Source organism: Crocodylus porosus, unplaced genomic scaffold, assembly GCF_001723895.1.
Source record: "Crocodylus porosus isolate Cpor-Errol unplaced genomic scaffold, CroPor_comp1, whole genome shotgun sequence".
NCBI classification, from domain to species: Eukaryota; Metazoa; Chordata; order Crocodylia; family Crocodylidae; genus Crocodylus; species Crocodylus porosus.
The window spans coordinates 55,384,453-55,403,286 of record NW_017728943.1 but is presented as its reverse complement, the minus strand read 5'-3'; the positions used below and the strand labels follow the sequence as shown (position 1 = coordinate 55,403,286).

The following is an 18,834-nucleotide window of genomic DNA, read 5'->3' as shown; positions in this document are numbered from 1 at the left end:
CCAATTATTAATGAGCCATATCGGCTGATACTGATCCAATTGCCGATATGCAGATTGGCAGCTTGGAAAGCAGTGCCCAGCTGGCAAGTCTCTTGGGGGTAGGGTGGTACTGGGGGGGTGGTAGAGGTGTGAGGGGCAGATCAAGGCACCTACAGTGAGAGAGGGAATGGGCACGGGCAGGCGCTGTCCAACTGGGGTAGAGCAAGGGATCGAGCCGCATGGCTCATCCAGGGGGATGAATCCTACTACTATGCACACCTCCAGGGGAGCCATGTGCCCCCTGGATCTGTTCGTGAGACAAGGGTGCACTGCCACTGTGGGCTGGTGGCTCAGCTCTTCTCAGTGGAGGGGTTGGGCCGAGGCTGAGCTAAGGCTGAGCTCGGGTGAGCCATGGTGGTGCTGGGGTGGAGGGGGAAGGGAAGCTACATGGTGGGCTACAGCCCCATAGCCCCCCTTCCCAGTGCCACCATTCCCTGCCCCGAGTGGGGTGTGTAGCAGTGGGATCTGGGCCCTGTCTCCCTATGCCCCCCAAAACAGGATTTCACTGCTCTACTGCACAACCCACACCACCCTGGTAGGGCAACATTTGCCTCTGCTCCAGCCCCACTCCTTCCCTCACCACATGGACCTTGATCTGCCCCACCCCCACACCCCCTCTACCCAAAACAGATTTACCAGTTGGATGCTGCTCTCCAAGTGTCGGGTTTCATAGTTTCTAGGGTTGGAAGGGACCCGAGTAGATCATCTAGTCCAACCCCCTGCCATGGCAGGAAAGAGTAGTGGGGGTCAAACGACCCCAGCAAGGTATACATCTAGCCTCCTCTTAAAGATCCCCACGGTAGGAGCCAGCACCACTTCTCTTGGAAGTAGGTTCCAGATCCTAGCTGCCCTGACCGTGAAGTAGCTCCTCCTGAAATCTAGCCTAAATCTACCCTCTACCAGCTTGTGACCATTATTCCTGGTCACTCCTGGCAATGCTTGGAGGAACAGGGACCTCCCCAATGCCTGCTGGTCCCCTCTGACCAGTTTGTAACAGGCCACTAGATCCTCCCTCAGCCTTCTCTTGTGGAGGCTGAACAGGTTCAGATCCGTAGCCTCTCCTCATAGGGCCTGCCCTGCTGCCCCCTGGTCATGCGAGTGGCCTCCTCTGGACCCTCTCCATGTTGTCCACATCCCTCTTGAAGTGCAGCGCCCAGAACCGGACACAGTACTCTAGCTGCGGCCTGACCAGTGCCGCACAGAAGGGGAGGATCACCTCCTTGGACCAGCCTGAAATGCATCTGTGGATGCACGACAAGGTACGGTTGGCCTTTCTGACTGCATCCCCACACTGCCAGCCCATGTTCATCCTGGCATCAGTGATGACTCCAAGATCCTTTTCTGGCTCTGTACTGATAAGAAGGGAGTTCCCCAACCTGTTGATATGGTGCCGTTTGTTCCTCCCCAAGTGCATCACTCTGCACTTGTCAGTGTTGAATCCCATCCTATTCTCATCTGCTCACCCTTGTAACCTGTCTAGGTCAAACTGTTGCCTATTCCTCCCTTCTAGCATGCCCACATCCCTCACATCTTAGTGTCACCAGCAAATTTGAACACGGTGCTTTTTACCCACTCGTCCAAGTCACTGATGAAGATGTTGAACAGTGCGGGCCTGAGGACTGAGCCCTGCCGAACCCTTTTGTGCGGGTTGACTGTCTGCATGCTGCAGCTGTGCACATGCACATAACGTTTATCAGGAACGTCAGCCAAAAAAAAAGCCAATTGCCGATCATGTCAATTTTCCTTTTATCAGTGCTGATACGATATCAACTGATATATCAGTGCACCTCTACCTGCTAGTTTTAAGTTGTAGCATATACCTAGTTTCTTGCTGAGCTACAGCAGTTAACATTTGGGGACTCTGATGTGACATCATCTTCAAAGAAGCAATATACAATGGCTAAAGTTTTAAATACTGATATAGTTTCTCTTTGAAGGCAATTTTTGCCCTCAACTTCTACACACCAGATGAAGCCACCAATACTGCAAATGGATTTATCAGCACTTCTGCTTCACTGTAGGCATGGACTATGAAACACTGCTCAACTATGTTACAGAAAAAGCGTGTTAAGATTGGATCAAACCAAAAAAGTTTGACCAAAGATTTCTGAACCACTGCCAAAATATGTATTTTGGGAAGGGTGGCATATAAATCTAATAAATTAACACACATTTCCACATGAATTCTATGCAGTAAAAAACTAAGCAGCATAATCAGCTAAAAGAAAATTAAACCTTGTTAGAAACAATTTCCTTAGTACAGACCAGTCTGAATGGATGCCTGATCACAAATTTCTGATAACAGGATTACCCATGATTAAGAAAAGCATAAAGGCTAGTCTGAAAAATGTTAACAAATAATTGTTTAAATAAGGAACTGTGTCTGAAAAAGTGCACAAACAGTATTAAGAGATGACCTAACATTTTAAACTGGGGACCACAACGAAGTAGTAGTCATAACCAGACTCTAACTTCTATAATACGATCATGATAACAGATCTTTAAAGCAGTTGTTCCCAATCTGTGGTATGTGTACCACCAGTGGTACGCAGGCCTGTCAGTGGTACACTTATAAAGTAATTATAAAAAAATCTGTTAATGACAAAAATTTGCTGGTCGTTCTTAAGGCTGTATCGTTTTAAACTGGTGGTGCGCAATCTGTCAGAGTTTGGGAACCACTGCTTTAGCGAATAAAACTCCAAAGGCTACCCTGAAAGGGACACATAAAAAGAGAAGATGGAAAATACCAAAGTAATTTTAATTTGCCTTCTCCATTCCTCTTACTGTGCTCAGCCCAGTCCCCAAGTATAAGTTAAAGCAATCTAATCTAAATAATGTTGTTATAACAGATGACAGTGATCAAAATGGTAGTGAGGATTAACAGTGTGTACCCATGCCATGCCACCTCTGGTCTGCTCATAAGGAGAAAGAACAGTGCAACTGGTTGGTGTTGTAACCTCACCAGCACCGAGGAATCCCCTCAAGCTTATGCATCAGCCATCTGCAGCAGAAGATTCTGTCATCATGAACCAAAAACATCAAACCAAAGTACTACAAAGCCTGTGGGCAGAGCTGTTTCTTCAAGCCTCTCACAATCAGAACCTGTACTCCATTTACCTCAGCACCACATAATTTACATCTCAGGGCACCAGACGTCTCCAGCCACCACGAACAGAACTCTCTTTTAATGCTACAAGTGCTGCCCCTCTGCCCTGCCTTTGATTTTGTTCTCCTAAAATTTATATCTACATTTTCCCTTGTTCCTTTACCCTACCACTCTTATCTGAGTCTTGCTGATCCTCCCACACAGTGGTTCTCACCCTGTAACAAGGCTGGGGGAGATAAGAGATTTTCCAAGCCAAGCAAATGTCCCACACACTTGCTGCACAGTCAGATTGGGAAAGGCTGCAACACACGTGCACTCTCCTGCCTCGGTAGGGTTCTCTGAGGAGCCTAAAGCAAGCAAGAGAGCCATATGCAGCCCTTCCCAATACAACCCAACACTTCTCCCAGAAAGAGCATGGGACAGTTCCAGCTGACCCAGACACTTGTTTCTGGGAGCTGCTACGCAGGATTGGACCAGGAATGGCTGTAGCACCAGCCAGCTTTCCTTGCTGCTTTAGGGTTACCAAGGCCTGGTTGAGAATCATCGAGGTAAGCTGATGCAGCACAACAGTGGTTCTCAACTGGAGATACTAGCAAATTCAAAAAAAGTTGGGGATAGGGTGCCCTGATTCCAGAAGGGTTGAGAGCCACTGCTCTAACACAACCTGCTATTATCCACATATGTAGTCTTCAGGTTTCCACCATGATTTCATCCTTGGCCTCCACAATATTAATCTAGTTAATAATCAAATAATTTCTGTTGCTTTTTTTTTAAATTACAGGTTACCAGATATAGCCTCAATAACTCCATAACCTGATTTTTTGTATACCTTCTTGATACCTCTTCCATGCCTTTCTGACTAGTTACATAATTGAATTTTGTTCAGGAGTTAGGACACAGTTACAAGTCCTTTTTAGGGCAGTAACTTTTTTTTTAATTTATGAAGTATATCATACACATTTAGATTTTATAACACTAGGCTGAAGTAGTGATCTCCAGTAAGCAATAATGTATAGCCTCAGGTATTATTTTCTCCTTATTCCTCACCTCCACCCTTCCTAAGCAACAGCTTTCCATGGTAACCCTACCCTCAGCTTCATTCATCATCTTTATTAACCCCTTAGATTTTTATAATCAGTGCTATTAGTTACATTAGTCATATGACCACTCTAATGAGCAATGCACATCTAAGAAGATGAAAGTGCATCCTGAAGGACAGTTCACAACAGGTATCATCTTTGGTGCTTGGCAGCAAAGCTCTTCAAAAAAAGACTAGGTCATAAGGTGACAGCTCAATTTTATGAGAGAAGGAAGCAGCCAGCCAAAATTCTGACCAATGAGAAGCAGAATTTGATTGAAAAAAAATCGAGTACAGCAGGCTATAGCCATCATATACACTACACTATGTACACTAACTTCAGCATCTAAAAAAAACAAGAAAGCCAAACCAAACAAAAAGGAATAATAAAAACTGTCTTCAGATTTTAAAAAAATCTGAATTTTACGGCCATTTTTTTCTTTGTGGATAATCTGAACATTCATAGCCTTGGAGCCTGTTAATACATATATAATGCCCACATACATATTATAGATATATGTATACATTGCTATAAATTCAGATGTTTAAACAAGTCTGTTGTACTATCTCCTAAACACAGGTACATACTGAATACTCCTGCTAGATGAGGAAAGGGTATCAGCCCAGTTGGGCTGACTTCCATCCCCAGCGTTAGATCAGGCCGGGGTGTCAGCTGACTTCCATCTCCAGCGCTATGGTCGAAATGTTTCAAAAGTTGAAACTAGCCTTATTTTGTTTCAAGGCTGTTTCAACCTCAAAATGAGTTGAAAGTCTTGAAACAAAATGGCCGGTGAAATTTCACAGAGCCCTACTCTCTTACCTGTGCTAGGTCACACAAAGGTCTGAAAAAGGCTGCTGACTACTGCTCTACAAAACTTAACCTAGACCTTAACAGAAGGTAACAACAGAAATTGTTTTTGCCTTTCTAGTTGATCAGTAGACAGTAAGACCGAATAGTTGTTGAAAACATTTTGTTCAGAAGAAATCTAGTCCACATACATCCAGATTACATCAAAACTTCTGAATGTTAAATAAGACTAGGAAATCCTAATCCACTAAGCATAAAAAGACAAGCAGAACTGCCAGATGTCCATCTGGTCTCTTGATAACAGTGCTGGGGTTTACACCAGAATCCCTGCCTCTTGCTGGTATCTAAACATTTTGTCGTCAACCACCACATTCTTATTCTCAATTCTTAAAGAAACAGCAGAGATAAATTGGCTACTATTTAAAATGTGTTTACTGTCTGATTTACTTATAAAAAAATTAGAATTGCCTTTAGTCATTTGTTAAAAAAGAATAAATTAAACCCATGGGTTACCTTCAATCAAAGAAATACCTTACACACACACACAAGTCAAAACCTATGAACAAACTAGGAAACAAAATCCTTTCAGTTCCAATGAATCATCTGTTAAAGTGCACACAGAAAAATCAAACATCTTATATTTGCCTTTGTGCTCATTCTACGTCTAAATCTCTACCTTTTCACCTTCTCCTTTTACCTGTCTCTTATACCAGTATATTTTAGTCACCCTCTTATTAAAATATTATTTTCCTGACATGGCTCTTTTACCACTTATTATTGATATTTTTTTTTACTTTTTTGTATTATTTGTATTTAAAAAGCTTTAAAAACACCAAAATCTTCACTACAAGAGTACTGCTTTCTTTTCCCAGAACTGTACACCATTTTCCAAAAGGTATAATTTTGTTCCACCAAGAACAGCAAGAGCATATCATCTCATTTTTATGTAAGAAATTTTAATTCAGGTGAGGATTTCTGTTATCTCAAGTATAATATTGCTTCAAAAGATCACCCCAAAATAACTTTTTCTCTTTAGAAAAGAGAAAGGTAGAGGAAGCAAGGAAGGCATGGAAGCCAAAACGTCATACATTCTGCACCCCCCGAAATACAGTGTTAGTTAGATGAATAACGCAGACTTTAAGAGAAAAAAAGAAAAAATCCATACAAAACATAACCACGCTCTGAAGAAAAATAATCAAAATCTGAGCAGACTTTCCAGCTGCCCTTTTGACTTATCAATTTCAGTAAGCAAAATTTCAATCAAGTCAAGATAAAATATACTAATCCTAAATAGACCAAGTTTGTCACCTACCACTTCCTATAAGCTGCTTACTAGAGTAGGAAAAAAAATCACTAAATTAAATGCCAAACAGTAGCATACAGCACTTGTTTGGCTGATTAACTTGTAGACAAGCATTACAAATAAATCTGAGCCTGGTCTGAAGCAAATTAAATTCCAGTGTGTTTAAGAATAAAGAATTCCTTGGGAAAAAGGATTAGCAACTTTACACTCAGGAATGCTAGTTTAATTTAATTGTTTCACAGTTCAATATTTAATATGTAAATATTATTTTGATATACAACAGTGAATCTGAGAAAGTAAGAAAACAATTTCAATACACAACTAGACTGCCTCTCTTTTGAACTGTAATTATACACAATAAAGACGCTGGACAAGTTCTTTTTTTCCCTTCATTATTGGGATTGAATTCTATTAACATGAATCAGAACAAGTCTAATTAAAGGTTAAAAAATTAATATTATTCTAATTAAGAGTCTAAATAGTGGCATGATTAGAGTATGGTAGTTAAAATCCCACCTCAATGATCTTCTGGGCCTCGTTATATTTTCCCAGTTCCAGGAAGGCAAAGAGGAGATCATGGAGCACATTAATTTCACCATGTTTTGTGCTGATGAAATCTATAGCTATATAAAAGAAAATTCAGTGAATTTATGTTTAATATACAAAAAAACTTTTAAAAAGCAGCACTCAAAATAATCTCAAAAAGATTCCATACAACTTACAAAATATTAAGTGCTAAAGGAGCCATTTTCTGAAAATAGATACTAAGAATGATTACAAAAATATTACATCATCCTTTGTAAGCTTGATATTTGACTCTTATTTCAAATCTTTTAACTCATGTACATTATATCTTACAGTAATTAAATTCAGCAGCATTACCAGATTGCAAATTGGCATTTTATATTTCTTCAGGGTGAGGATTTGCAATTTCTTAACCAAAGAATCAAGCACTGGGAGATAGGCACATAGAAAAAGTTACGCCTTATTAATATCAATAATATACACAGATAAAGCAGAATGCCTACCAATCTACCAGTATTTTAATTTTGGGATCCCCTTTGGTGGTAGCTAGAGATCTGTTTGTGGAAGCATTTGAGTTTTTCTATATTTGAAAACCAGAGTCACTTTTTCAGTCTACAAAAGGGATGTCTTATTGAAGGATTTAGGTTATGTACATGTAAGCTCTCTCAACATGCCCTTCTTTCATTTACTCAAGCAGATATAAAGGTAACACAAAAATACTCTAAATAAACTTAAATTTTACTATATCCAACTAACCTTCCTGTAGGATATCTGTATTTTCTGTCGCTATGCATCTACATAAGAATAGATGGGGTCCAGACAGACAGTCATACTTCTTACACCAGTGAATGAAAGTGTTTAGAGCTCCTCGCATGTCACCTCTTGAAAAAAGAAGTTGTACAATAAGATTAAGATAAGGAAAAAATACAGTTTATAAAGTTAACTCTTCACAGGAAGAATACATAGACATTTTGTTTTAGTGTCCCTTGGTTTTCAACTAAATCCATGGGATCATAAACAGTGTGCAAATAAACTATTAATAATATGTTACTCATTCAAATTATTCTTTTTCACCTACCACCAAGCTATTTTTAGATGTAAATTCAAATGGCAAATTTGTAAATCTTCAACTGGTTTTGTGTTCGTCATAAATTAAGTTTTTTCCAGAGACTTAGAGAAACACAAGCCACTATCAACTATAAGGACTGGATCGTCATTCTCAGAATTCTGAGTAGATTTTGTGACTATTATTCACTATGGTTTAACTGTATTTAGAGGTCTGTACACCATGTAACAAGCTGAACCTAATTTTTGCAGCAGTTCCCTGAATTAAGCCCACAACTGCAGCAGATTAGAAATGCCATGGCAGCTGCATTTAAGTATTAAAAACTGAAATTAAATTAGTAATGTTACCTGATATTAAATTTTGAGACGCTTTCAATTTTTAAATGCTTTAACTGATTAAGTACCGCACACTGCTTGCTAGAGTTCTTGTTTCACACCTCTTGCAGATACGAGTACAGACCACCACACTCATTTATATGTTTAGTGTTATTTCAGAACTGCGATATTTTTTTTTACATATTTGTACAGAGAAGATGGGCTCTAAGCAGATCCACAAAGTTTGCTTTCTGTTGGATGATATACAGGTTCACAGGATATAGCCACAAAGCAACCTGGAATTTCAATATATTCTTTAAAAATATCCATTCATCCAGAGGTTTAATCTGAAGGATAAGAATTTGTACAGTGCTCTAAGAAACTTGGAGTGCTGTAACTATTTTAAAATAAAACATAAACCAAATAGGACAGTTGTCTTGGGGACCTTGTAATGTAGCACCCTGGGAGCCAACCTTTTTGGCAAGCGTACCACAGATCAGTCCTGCATCTTCATTGAGTGCCACTCCAATTTTCTTCCTCTACCTGATGTTCTGCTTTCTGTCGTTCACCCTCTACCCAATCTGCTGTGGGCTACTCACAGGAGGCTAACCAATGCTACTTGTGGTACACATGCCACATGTTGACCCTGCCAATCTAACATAATATATACCAACATATCAGCTCAACCTGTACTTTGTAAGGTGTAGGGATTTCAGAAGTAGAAGGTAAGAAAGTTACAAGGAAATAGGAGACTTAAGCAATGATTTGGAGAAGAGTCACCTACGTAGAAGATATTTTAAAACAATTAACAAAGTAAAGAATTAATAATATTTAGTATAATATTTGTGTGAGTGGGCCCCCCCCAACTTTTTTGTTGACAAAATATCTTGCCAAAATACACAGAGATTAGGGAAAGTGGGTAGATGGGCAAGAACAGTGCATTCTAAAAACCGTGTTACCGTAAGCTAGTGAACATTACAATTGCTGACTTGATACAGGGTAATAATTTTGAATTTTTTAGAAATTTTTGTTGACCACCTAAACAGTACTTGAATTAAGGAAGCAATACGATCAAACCAGCCTCTGCAAATATATATGACCTTCTCTTCACTTTCAAAAATATTCTATTACATAAATGTTATTCCACTCTAGAAGGCGTTACTATTTTATCTGGATTAATATTTTAAAATCTACTAAAAGGTAAAATGCAGAAGTGTTAATTAAATTGCAATAATACTGAGAGTCTGAAAATGAGTGCAACTTGATGGATCTCTACCTTATCCCCCTTACTAAACCCTGTTTACAGTGCATCTTCTGGCACCCCACAGAGTCATTTGAATTTTTGTCATTTGGGGTGAAGACAAAATTACAGGTTAATTTCAAAACTGCAAGTCGATGTTGCAGGCTAGATTACTGTCATACAAGAGAAATACTATGGTAGCTACCAGAGATGGATATAAAGCTTTATATAATCATTATTTTCTCCTGCTTTTAGATGCAAGTTCTGTTAACACCTTTAAAATCAGTTCTACAGAAAACCACTCTCAATTTCTTCTGGGGCACAACAACATTCATGTGTTCAAATTAAAGTTTTCAGTGGTAAATTCAGCTTTTCAGACTGATTCTCAAACTGCAATAGTATCATCTCAGCTGTATTCCCACAGCATTAAAGTGACTGTTTTTAGGTCAAAGCTATAAATAAATGAATGAATAATTGGAATGTCAATCAAATAGGGACATTAAGAGTTTTTGGTTTCTAAATGTATGCTTCCGAAGATGTTAATATTGTGCATGCAGAATAAGTCAATGAAAGACAGGTAACAAAAATGGAAATATTATAAGTGTTATTATGGTTGCTGTTTATACCAGATATGGATGTACCCTATTCAGACCCCAAGCAGGTCTGCGCTTAAGGCAGCCAAACTTCTTACATGAATTTAAGATTACAGATAAAAATCTACTTCATTTGTCCAAATTCAATTCATTAAATGTTGCTACAAAGTTTCTATTCTTCAAGGTTAAACCACCATGATTTACTACAAAATATTTGTAAATTAAACGCATATGATAGATAATCAGTGACTATTCAAAGCAAAAAAGAAAATAAACAAAATAGCAATACAAAAGTTTATAATAAAAATGAAATTGACTCAGTACTGTAATGACACCCCTCCCCTGCCACACACACCAGAAGACTTAAATGACTTTGTGCTTGGGTTAATGTGATTTACTCTAAGTCACAGTATCTGTAAATTCTTGTAAAAACTGCTTTAAATAAAGTACACCTCCATGCACGAGTGTTACAATTCTGTCATAAACCTCAGCCTTTGCTGAAGTTCACATTAATTCTTTGTTTTAAAACTATGAACATTTTCATGATTAACCTGTAGACATAATCAACTCATTTTAAAACAGGATGTGTGTTTGTGTATGTGTAACTGAATAGATATTATCTTTCTATGCCACATTCATCAACAGCCAAATTAAATGCCCCAGAGGATAATAAAATTGACTGAATTCCTGATCCAAAGCCCACTTTAATTAATGGAGCCAGTGATTTTAGCAGGTTTTAGGTGGGGTGCAGATCCAATATTCACAACTGCTCTTGCAAAACCATGTCCATGTGTTAATCAAGAGAGGCATATGTCTGTAAAAAACTCACATGATCTATGTTTCACTGAACAGAAATGGTTTTGCTTTTACTGGTTAGCTATTCAAGTTTTATTTTCTTAATTATTATTGAAATGGCATTTGTCTTCCTTTTCTAAGGTATAAACCTACACCTGTTTTTAAAAAAACTTCATATAAACAGTTGGAATATTGCTTCTCTCACTGAAAATGCTTTATTAAATAAAGAGAGATCCATGCTATCATAACCTAAATGACAGAGGCAGCCTCTGGCATAAGTATATTATGCTTGTCCCTCACATAATGACAGATGAGCCCTAACTCAGCATTTTCCTCTCAATTTAGACTTTTCTAAGTATAGGACAGAAGGAAGCAAGTTATCTTTCGCCCGGGGTGTTTGTGTGTTTCTTGGATGTTTTGGGCTCAATCCAGAAAAATGCCCATGAGTAATTTTATCCAGTGAACTCAGTAGGACTGTCTGCTCAGGTGAAGTTACCCACATGCATAAGTGACTGCATAATCAAGTTCTGTAACAATAATGTACAGTACCTAAATCCTTCTCTCATACACCCATTTAACTTCAAATAAAATAAGCCTCTCCTGTCTTGCTTCAAGAATATAGCTCTACACTTAACCCTTTTACTTACAACTTTCCTTACTTACAACCAGATAGTCTGCTTGATAAAAATAAGACTCCAAATATTGATTTTAATTGGAATGAAGTGCTGCAACATTATGCATAAAGCTTTAGTGAAGTGGCAATTTACCTAAGGGGTTTACTGATTGAAAAGCTCTCAAACCTGAAATCACTAGAGAGAGAGACAGACACAGAGAGAGACAGAGAAAAAAGGGATGGGGGGGGGCGTGCGGGCGGACACTCTTAAAACAAATCCTCTGCAAATCTGAAGCAGATGTTAGCATGGAGGGAAATCAATTCAGTAAGGTACAATCAGCTTTACAAAAATTATTCTGTTAAGAGAATGGGCTCTTGAAAGAGCTAAATGTTTTTCTGTTCATCAGCTATACTGAGGAATCTTCAAGGAGACTGGTGTTGCAATTACAACTAATCCTCCCCAAAAAATTAACTGTGTTGAAGGCTTTGTAATTTCCCTAGGTACAATTTAGCTGTCACTTACTTTAAAATTTACTCAAACATGCGTTCCGAACAGCACTAACTTCACATGTCAAGTGCTTTCCAGCCAATTGAGTCTAAACTGGAAGTCGGTGTTAAACAACTGAATGATTAGACAAGATAGCTCATTTCCCTGCTCTTTTGTTCAGAATAAAATGCCACATTTACATTATCAGGCTCAACAGGATTTTCTGACAGAGGGAGAAAAAACCCTAGTGAACACTGTCCGTACTAGGCACATGAAGCCTGTCATTTACCAATCATCCTTCAAAAAGCAATAGCCATGAATGTAACTTAATTACGACCCAATGATCCTTGACGAAAAATCATCTTATCACTGTCCTGTCCCCCTTGGGCAAATGAGCCACTTTGTCCTTTGGTACTGATGATGCTAAATTCCTAATTGCAATAATGGAGTAAGAGAGCCAAATATCCTTAATTTCCGTGTAGCACTTAAGAATTTTAAACCAGGAAGAAAAAAATATACGGCAAATATTTGAAATAAAGATGCTAAAAGTTAGGGGGAAAATCCTATCCTTTAAGATAAGCAATAATTATCCTTTTCTAGTATTGCCTACTTTTAAAATAGCAAGGTAAAAGGTCACTAAGCTTATAATATTTGCCATAGGATCATCTCTAACAAAGGAAAACACACATGTATATAAACCCAGATGAGCCAGAAGCAACACACAGTATTTCCATTACATCCACATACAAGCTACATGAAGCTAATGAAATACATGTGTGCTTCCAAAGACTGGACTTCAAACTAAACCATCAGTGCTCTTTAATGGACAATATGAATTTGAGCTCTTGTTTATAGTATTTAAAAATGCAATTCAACTGCAGTTTCAAGAATTTTTTAAAGATGAAACTGGATGTGTTTATTGATCTGACCTATAAAACCAAGTATTTTGCTCATGCAGATTAAAATTAATGCATGCTTTTTCTATTTAAAGTTCCCTGGAAATTTCTTCAGTAAAGTTGAAAACATTTTCAAAAGTATTAAAAAAAACCCACACCTGGGAGATTATAATATAACCTGAGGTGCTAAATAGTTTCATTTGAGAGGAAATGTATAAATATATATGAATTTATTGCCATGTCAGGAGAATGGGAGAAGACTATCCTCAAGAACATTTTGTATGGTGCGATTCATAGCAGCTCTAAAAAGCAGGGTCACCATCTATGGCGGTATAGCGAGGTGTGCAAAAATTATATAAGGTCATGCAATATCAACATAGAAAGCTGGGAGGAGTGTGCAGAATCTTGTCCGATTTGGAGGGTACATCAGGCACTGGGAACAAGTCAACATGAAGGGGCTTGGATCCAGAAGATAGAAGCAAAGCAAGAAAGAAAGCAGTATGCTGTAAATTTGGACTCCAACTTAGACAAAATATGGATCTGCATAACAAGTTGTGTCGCTTTTGGGTCTGCCAGATACAAACAGATTCATCAGACATCTGACTAAATCTTTTATGTCTACACCATGATCCAGAGGCTCAATGGATGCCTACTACAATTTCAAGCAAGTTTGTGCATTATAGAAAATTTACATTTAAATCTGTAAAATCTGCTCATATAACTATCTAGTAAGATCAAAAGCAGTAGCTATTGCAGCTGTTTTAGATCTCCTCCAGTAAACAAAGATTATCAAGGTACTGTGTAGCACACAAATAGATCAACATCACAAACTTCTTTGCAGTTCTTTAAATCTTCTAGAGTTTCATTAGGTTTCCCTTGATAGTTGACAGAGAAGAATAAAGAACCAAAAAACTCTAGCCCCTCTCTCCCCACAGCAAACCTAAACCCATTAAGGTTTTCATATTACACACTGTCATAGCATTAACTTTTCCCCATTATCAACAACTGGAAGAACTGGTTCAAACATAAGACAAGTTTTTTAACCAAAATTCAGGCTTATTATACTTCTGTAGAAGACTAACTGGGTTGCTTAAAATTAAAACTTCCCAAGGATATTTTGCTATAACTTCCAGAGTTTATTTTGAAAAAAGGGACCAAAGACCTGAAATGGGGGCTGTTCTGACATTCTTCCCAATGAATTTACATTTTGGGGGAAAAATTCAGTGCTCATACACTCATACAAAAGTTCACACTAAAAATGATTATTTTTCAAATCAAAATAAAAAATTCAACTTGGTGAATTATACAAGATGTATTGTTTATCTTACTTCTACAATAATCTGTTTCAGAAATTGGCAATGGCAATTTCCCAACCTATCTACCAAAAATAAGCAGCAGAAGGGAATACATTTTCTCCCTCTGTAAATTTGTCAGCTCCTTGTTACATCTGCCAATATTTCAAAATCTCTCCCCTCTTTTCCTTTTCTATTTTTTTTAAATTAGGAGTATTAGAAATTTGAGGACTCTGGGAAGATTGTGAATGACCTTAATAGAAGAAATGAGCATCTGGAACCTTCTTGTAAAATGTAAAAGTTTTTAGTTTAGGAAAATGAACATTGGTGATGAGCAAGCTAAATGATTTCAATCTTCCGAAGAATCAACAGAGGTCCCTTTTCCCATCACTAATGGTGGGAATAAAAGAAAAAAAAAGGGGGGGGAAGGAGAATTTCCCACTCTTTCCCACCACCCATAAAACAAATTAAACCAACAAGCCAGTTTCACCAGACATTAGAAAATCCCACAGTAATATCAATGTACCCACAACTACTGCCCAGCACCTCATCATCAGGCTGCATGATCCAAGTCGACTCACTGGCACATAGGAAATGTAGCAAATGAAATTATTTTAACACTGTAATCCTGTGTTTAGTCATACACAGCTTTCCAAAAACTTTTACATTGCCAGAATAAAATGTGAGAGAATAAGTTACTTCTTTGCAAGTTAGCTAACTGAATTTTAATTGAGATTTAAAGTAAAATATTTATGTTATAAAAAAAAAAAAAGGGGACAGGAAAACAGGGTTACTGGTTACGTGATACTTTCTGTCAAAAGAAAGGGGATTCTTTTGTGGACTTTCCAAACATGCAGGAAAGGAGCTCTCTTGCAGACCTCTCTTGTAGGAAGGCTAGTGGTGTCTATCCAAATATTTCTGTGTTACAAAATTTTTCTTTTTCATTTAAAAAAAACTAAACAAACCCCAAACAAAACTACCCAATCTCAAAACCCCCAAAATTTTACTTTATCAAAAGGGAAGAGTTATATAGCTAAGCAGGCTCAGAAAACTTAGGAAATCTAAAAGCTGAATCTGTAACCACTACTATTGCCCCTTTGTACCTACAAAGAAATCCTTAACTACATAATAATATACAACTAACAGGTATACTATTCTGTAGTACTGCATACAACTCCGTAAGCAATGGTGCTGGACAGTAACTTATATTAAATATACAGTAATTGTTTCTTACTAAGCAGTTCAAAGTGTAACAGCAAATATTTTCTGGCATGTAGGTCACTTATGATTTCAGGTAAGCTACCTTAAGAACTTAACCTGCCTTACCTACTAAATAACACCAACAAAGCTGAATAATGTGTAGTGCGTTACTGTTAGATCAATGTATTAAAATAAAGACAATATTTTACCTTCTCTTACAAGACTTTTCCCTCTCCATCGCTCTCAAGAGATACCCCCCGTCTAAAGAGTTATTTCCCTCCTCTCTTGCTCTAGAGAAAGCACTTCCTCCCTTTGCCTAAGTGCTTTTCAACCCCCTTCTCAACTTTCCCTATCTCCCTCTCGTGAGCCCTTTTCCCTCCCCCTCTCTGTTGAGAGTCCTTCCCCCCTCTCCCTTGAGCACACATTCCCCCTTCCTTGAGAGAGCACATCCCTTCTTTTCCCGTCTTGACAGCGCATCCCCCCCGAGCACTTCCCTCTTCCCCTCTGTCAAGCACTCCCCTGCTCTCTCTAGAGCACTATTTGTCACTTTCTCTCTAGAGAACACTCTTCTGCTCCACCTCTCTGGACAGTGTTTCCTTATTCTCTCTCTCGTGCGCTTCCCCACCAAAGAGTGCTTTCCCCCTTTTCTCTACAGAAGGGGCAGGCAATTGATTTGGCTATAGGACCACTTAATGAGAATTGGTAAACCGCTGGTAGCCTTGCCCCCTGACAGGTGCCCCACCTCCAGTCCCCACCTTGGGACCAGAAGTCCTGCCCTCTACCCTCTGACCTTTGCCACTGGAAGTCCTTCCCCTTGTCCTTAAAAGTATTCCTTTTGGCAAGGGATTTTGCCATCTTGGAACCAGAAAAAAAATGATATGCTATGATCAATATTTGATCTTTAGTATATATTTTTAAATTGTCCTGATTTCTGTGCGTTTGCATAGCATATATAGACAAGATTGTATAATACCTCAAAATGAGGTCTTATTCTTGTATACTGTGGCGGGTATTGATGGGTATGGGGGAGGTTGTAGGGAGTGTTTGTGGAGATGTGTGGGTGTGTATGGGGTTTGCGGGTGTGCATGGGGTGTGTATGGGGGGGTGTGGATATAGAAGTAAGTGGGCTCCCCCCAGAGGTGCTTGAAGGGGTGTGTGGGGAGTGTGTGGGACTGTGTGTGGGGGAGGGTGTTATTGTGGTGTTTGCAGAGAGAAGATTTGTGGGTATGGTAGTGTGCATGGGAGCACACCACGTGCACCCCCCAGAGCCAGTCAGCACCTGCACCCACCTTGCAACAGCCTGAAGCCCGTGAGCCCCGCGGTGCCCTCCTGCTGCAGCCCCAGTCCTGACCAACGCCTGCGCTGGACTTACCCCAGTGGGAGTGGATTAACGGCAATCCACACACACACAACTCCAACCTGGCATGCGCTGTGCCTGCTCTGGACTCACCTGTGCTGAACAGCAGCACCAGGAAGAAATTTGCTTAGTGCAGGGAAAAAGCGACCCCTTCCCCCTTACCGCTGCCAGGTGCTTCCTGCTGCAGCCAGCCGGACACTGTGCTAGGCTGCTTTTCATCTGCTCTGTGCTGTCACTGCTGCTCCACTAGGAAGCCTGGAAGCAACGGAGATGCAGGGCAGCCCAGTGTGGAGTCCAGGAGGCTGTAGCAGAAAGCGCCTGGCAGTGGAAAGCAGGAGGGGCTGCTTTTCCCCCATGCTGAGCAGCAGTTTCTGCCTGGTGCCACCACTGCTCAGTGCAGGCGAGTCCAGACCAGGCATGGGACATGCTGGGTTGGGGCTGTGCATGGGTTCCTGCTGGAACCACAAGACCGGTGCCAGGCAGTGGCAGCAGCTGGAAGGAACTGCCGCTACCTGGGCTGTCTGGAAAGGCAGTACACCCATGGAGCAGCCCCAACCCTGCTACATGCCCAGACGACAGCAGTATGTGCCATGGCTGGACAGGACGGTACTCGGGCAAGGTGGGACTAAGGGAACTGCTGTGGGCTGAAGAAAGACCCTCTCTGCTGGCTGTATTTTGCCCACCCCTGCTCTAGAGAGCATGCTTTTCTCCCCTCCTTCCCCTTCGCTCTAGAAAGTGCTGTTTTCTCCTCTCTGTCTAGTGCATCATTTCTCAAACCGTGAGTTGCGACCCAGAAGTGACTCATAAGAATATATGAAAGGGTCGTGAACAAAATGGATTATCCTTTGAAAGGCAAAAGTGTGGGAAACTGGTTTTTCACTTGCAGGCTGGCAGAGTTCCAGCCTGCTTGGGGCTCCTCCATGTCCCATACACACCCCATCTGCACCCTGCCCCACACACTGGGGGCCTGGGCTTGGAGGCAGCAGGTCAGGGGTGAGGGGCACCAACAGGGCCGGGGCTGTTTTCTACTTAACCTATTTACTGGGTCAGAAGTGGCCATCAATGTTTACAAATTGGTCCTGGTCAGGGCCATCCCAAGGTGGGGTTGGGGGGGGTGGGGGCATGAATCAGGGCAACTGCCCTGGGCCCTGCGGAGCCGGATGGAGCAGCTGCAGTGACTCCATGCCACTGCCGCTGGCTTCGCATCTGGCCACTTGCTACCTCCCCCAACCCGCTGCCAATGCCAGCGGCAGATTCTTCGCATCCAGGACTCGTAGGATCGGGATGGGGTGGGGCCCTGCACAGTCCAATTTGCTCTGGGCCCCACACCCTGCTTGGGTCGGCTCTGGTCCTGGTATAAAAAAGGTTGGGAACACACTTTCCTCCTCTCTTTCTCTCTCTCTCTCTGTGCGGCCCAAAACGCACCGAATGGATCTAGGTTATGCCATGACAAAAAACAAAACCTGCCAACATATCTCCACCACCCCCACAATTACTACACTTCACAAAAAGACCATCAGCATTCCTGAATCTTACAGCTGCACCTCCAGAAATATAATCTCTCTCATCCAAGGCACCAAATGCCCTGATGGAAAGTATGGAGAAGAGACCAAACAACAACACTGCACCAGAATGAATGCAGGCTGGCAATCTATCAAAAACAAGAATACCCAATTACCTGTGGAGGCACATTTCTCATATTTGATTTATAACACATTATAACCTGTCTAACATCTGACTCCTGAGGTACCTCTCCACTATTTACTAGCTACCTTCATTTCCATCCTTAATTTACATTGCCACTGACTGTCTTCCCTGCATGCATTCCAGTCTCTGGCTTCTTTACTATTCATTCCATCCAGGAAGAGCACACACTAACTGAGGTGCTTCCTCAGACTGATGAATGGTATTTATACCCAAAAGCTTGCAAAGAAGATTTTTTCCAACTATTTGAGTCGGTCTAATAAAAGATACCAGATTTACCCAAAGAACCTTGTTTCACTCAAGAGCAGCCTTTTTTTTTTTTTTTTTTTTTAAACGAAAACTTTTCATGTCCCAGATCCAAATCTGTTTGAATTATTCAAGAACCATATGTAGCCCTACTACTGGTTAAGTATCCTTG

General features: G+C 40.2%; 1 protein-coding gene across 1 annotated transcript in view; it reads right to left on the bottom strand.

The window, feature by feature from the left end:
* The window catches only part of LRPPRC (leucine rich pentatricopeptide repeat containing), a 139,156-nt gene that overhangs the window by 67,197 nt on the left and 53,125 nt on the right, over nt 1-18,834 (bottom strand). Inside the window, exons 24-25 of the mRNA XM_019548566.1 lie at nt 7,616-7,740; nt 6,851-6,957 (exon numbers count right to left, since the gene is read on the bottom strand). Coding sequence (XP_019404111.1) covers nt 6,851-6,957; nt 7,616-7,740 — 232 coding nt within the window. The remainder of the gene's footprint in view (nt 1-6,850; nt 6,958-7,615; nt 7,741-18,834) is intronic.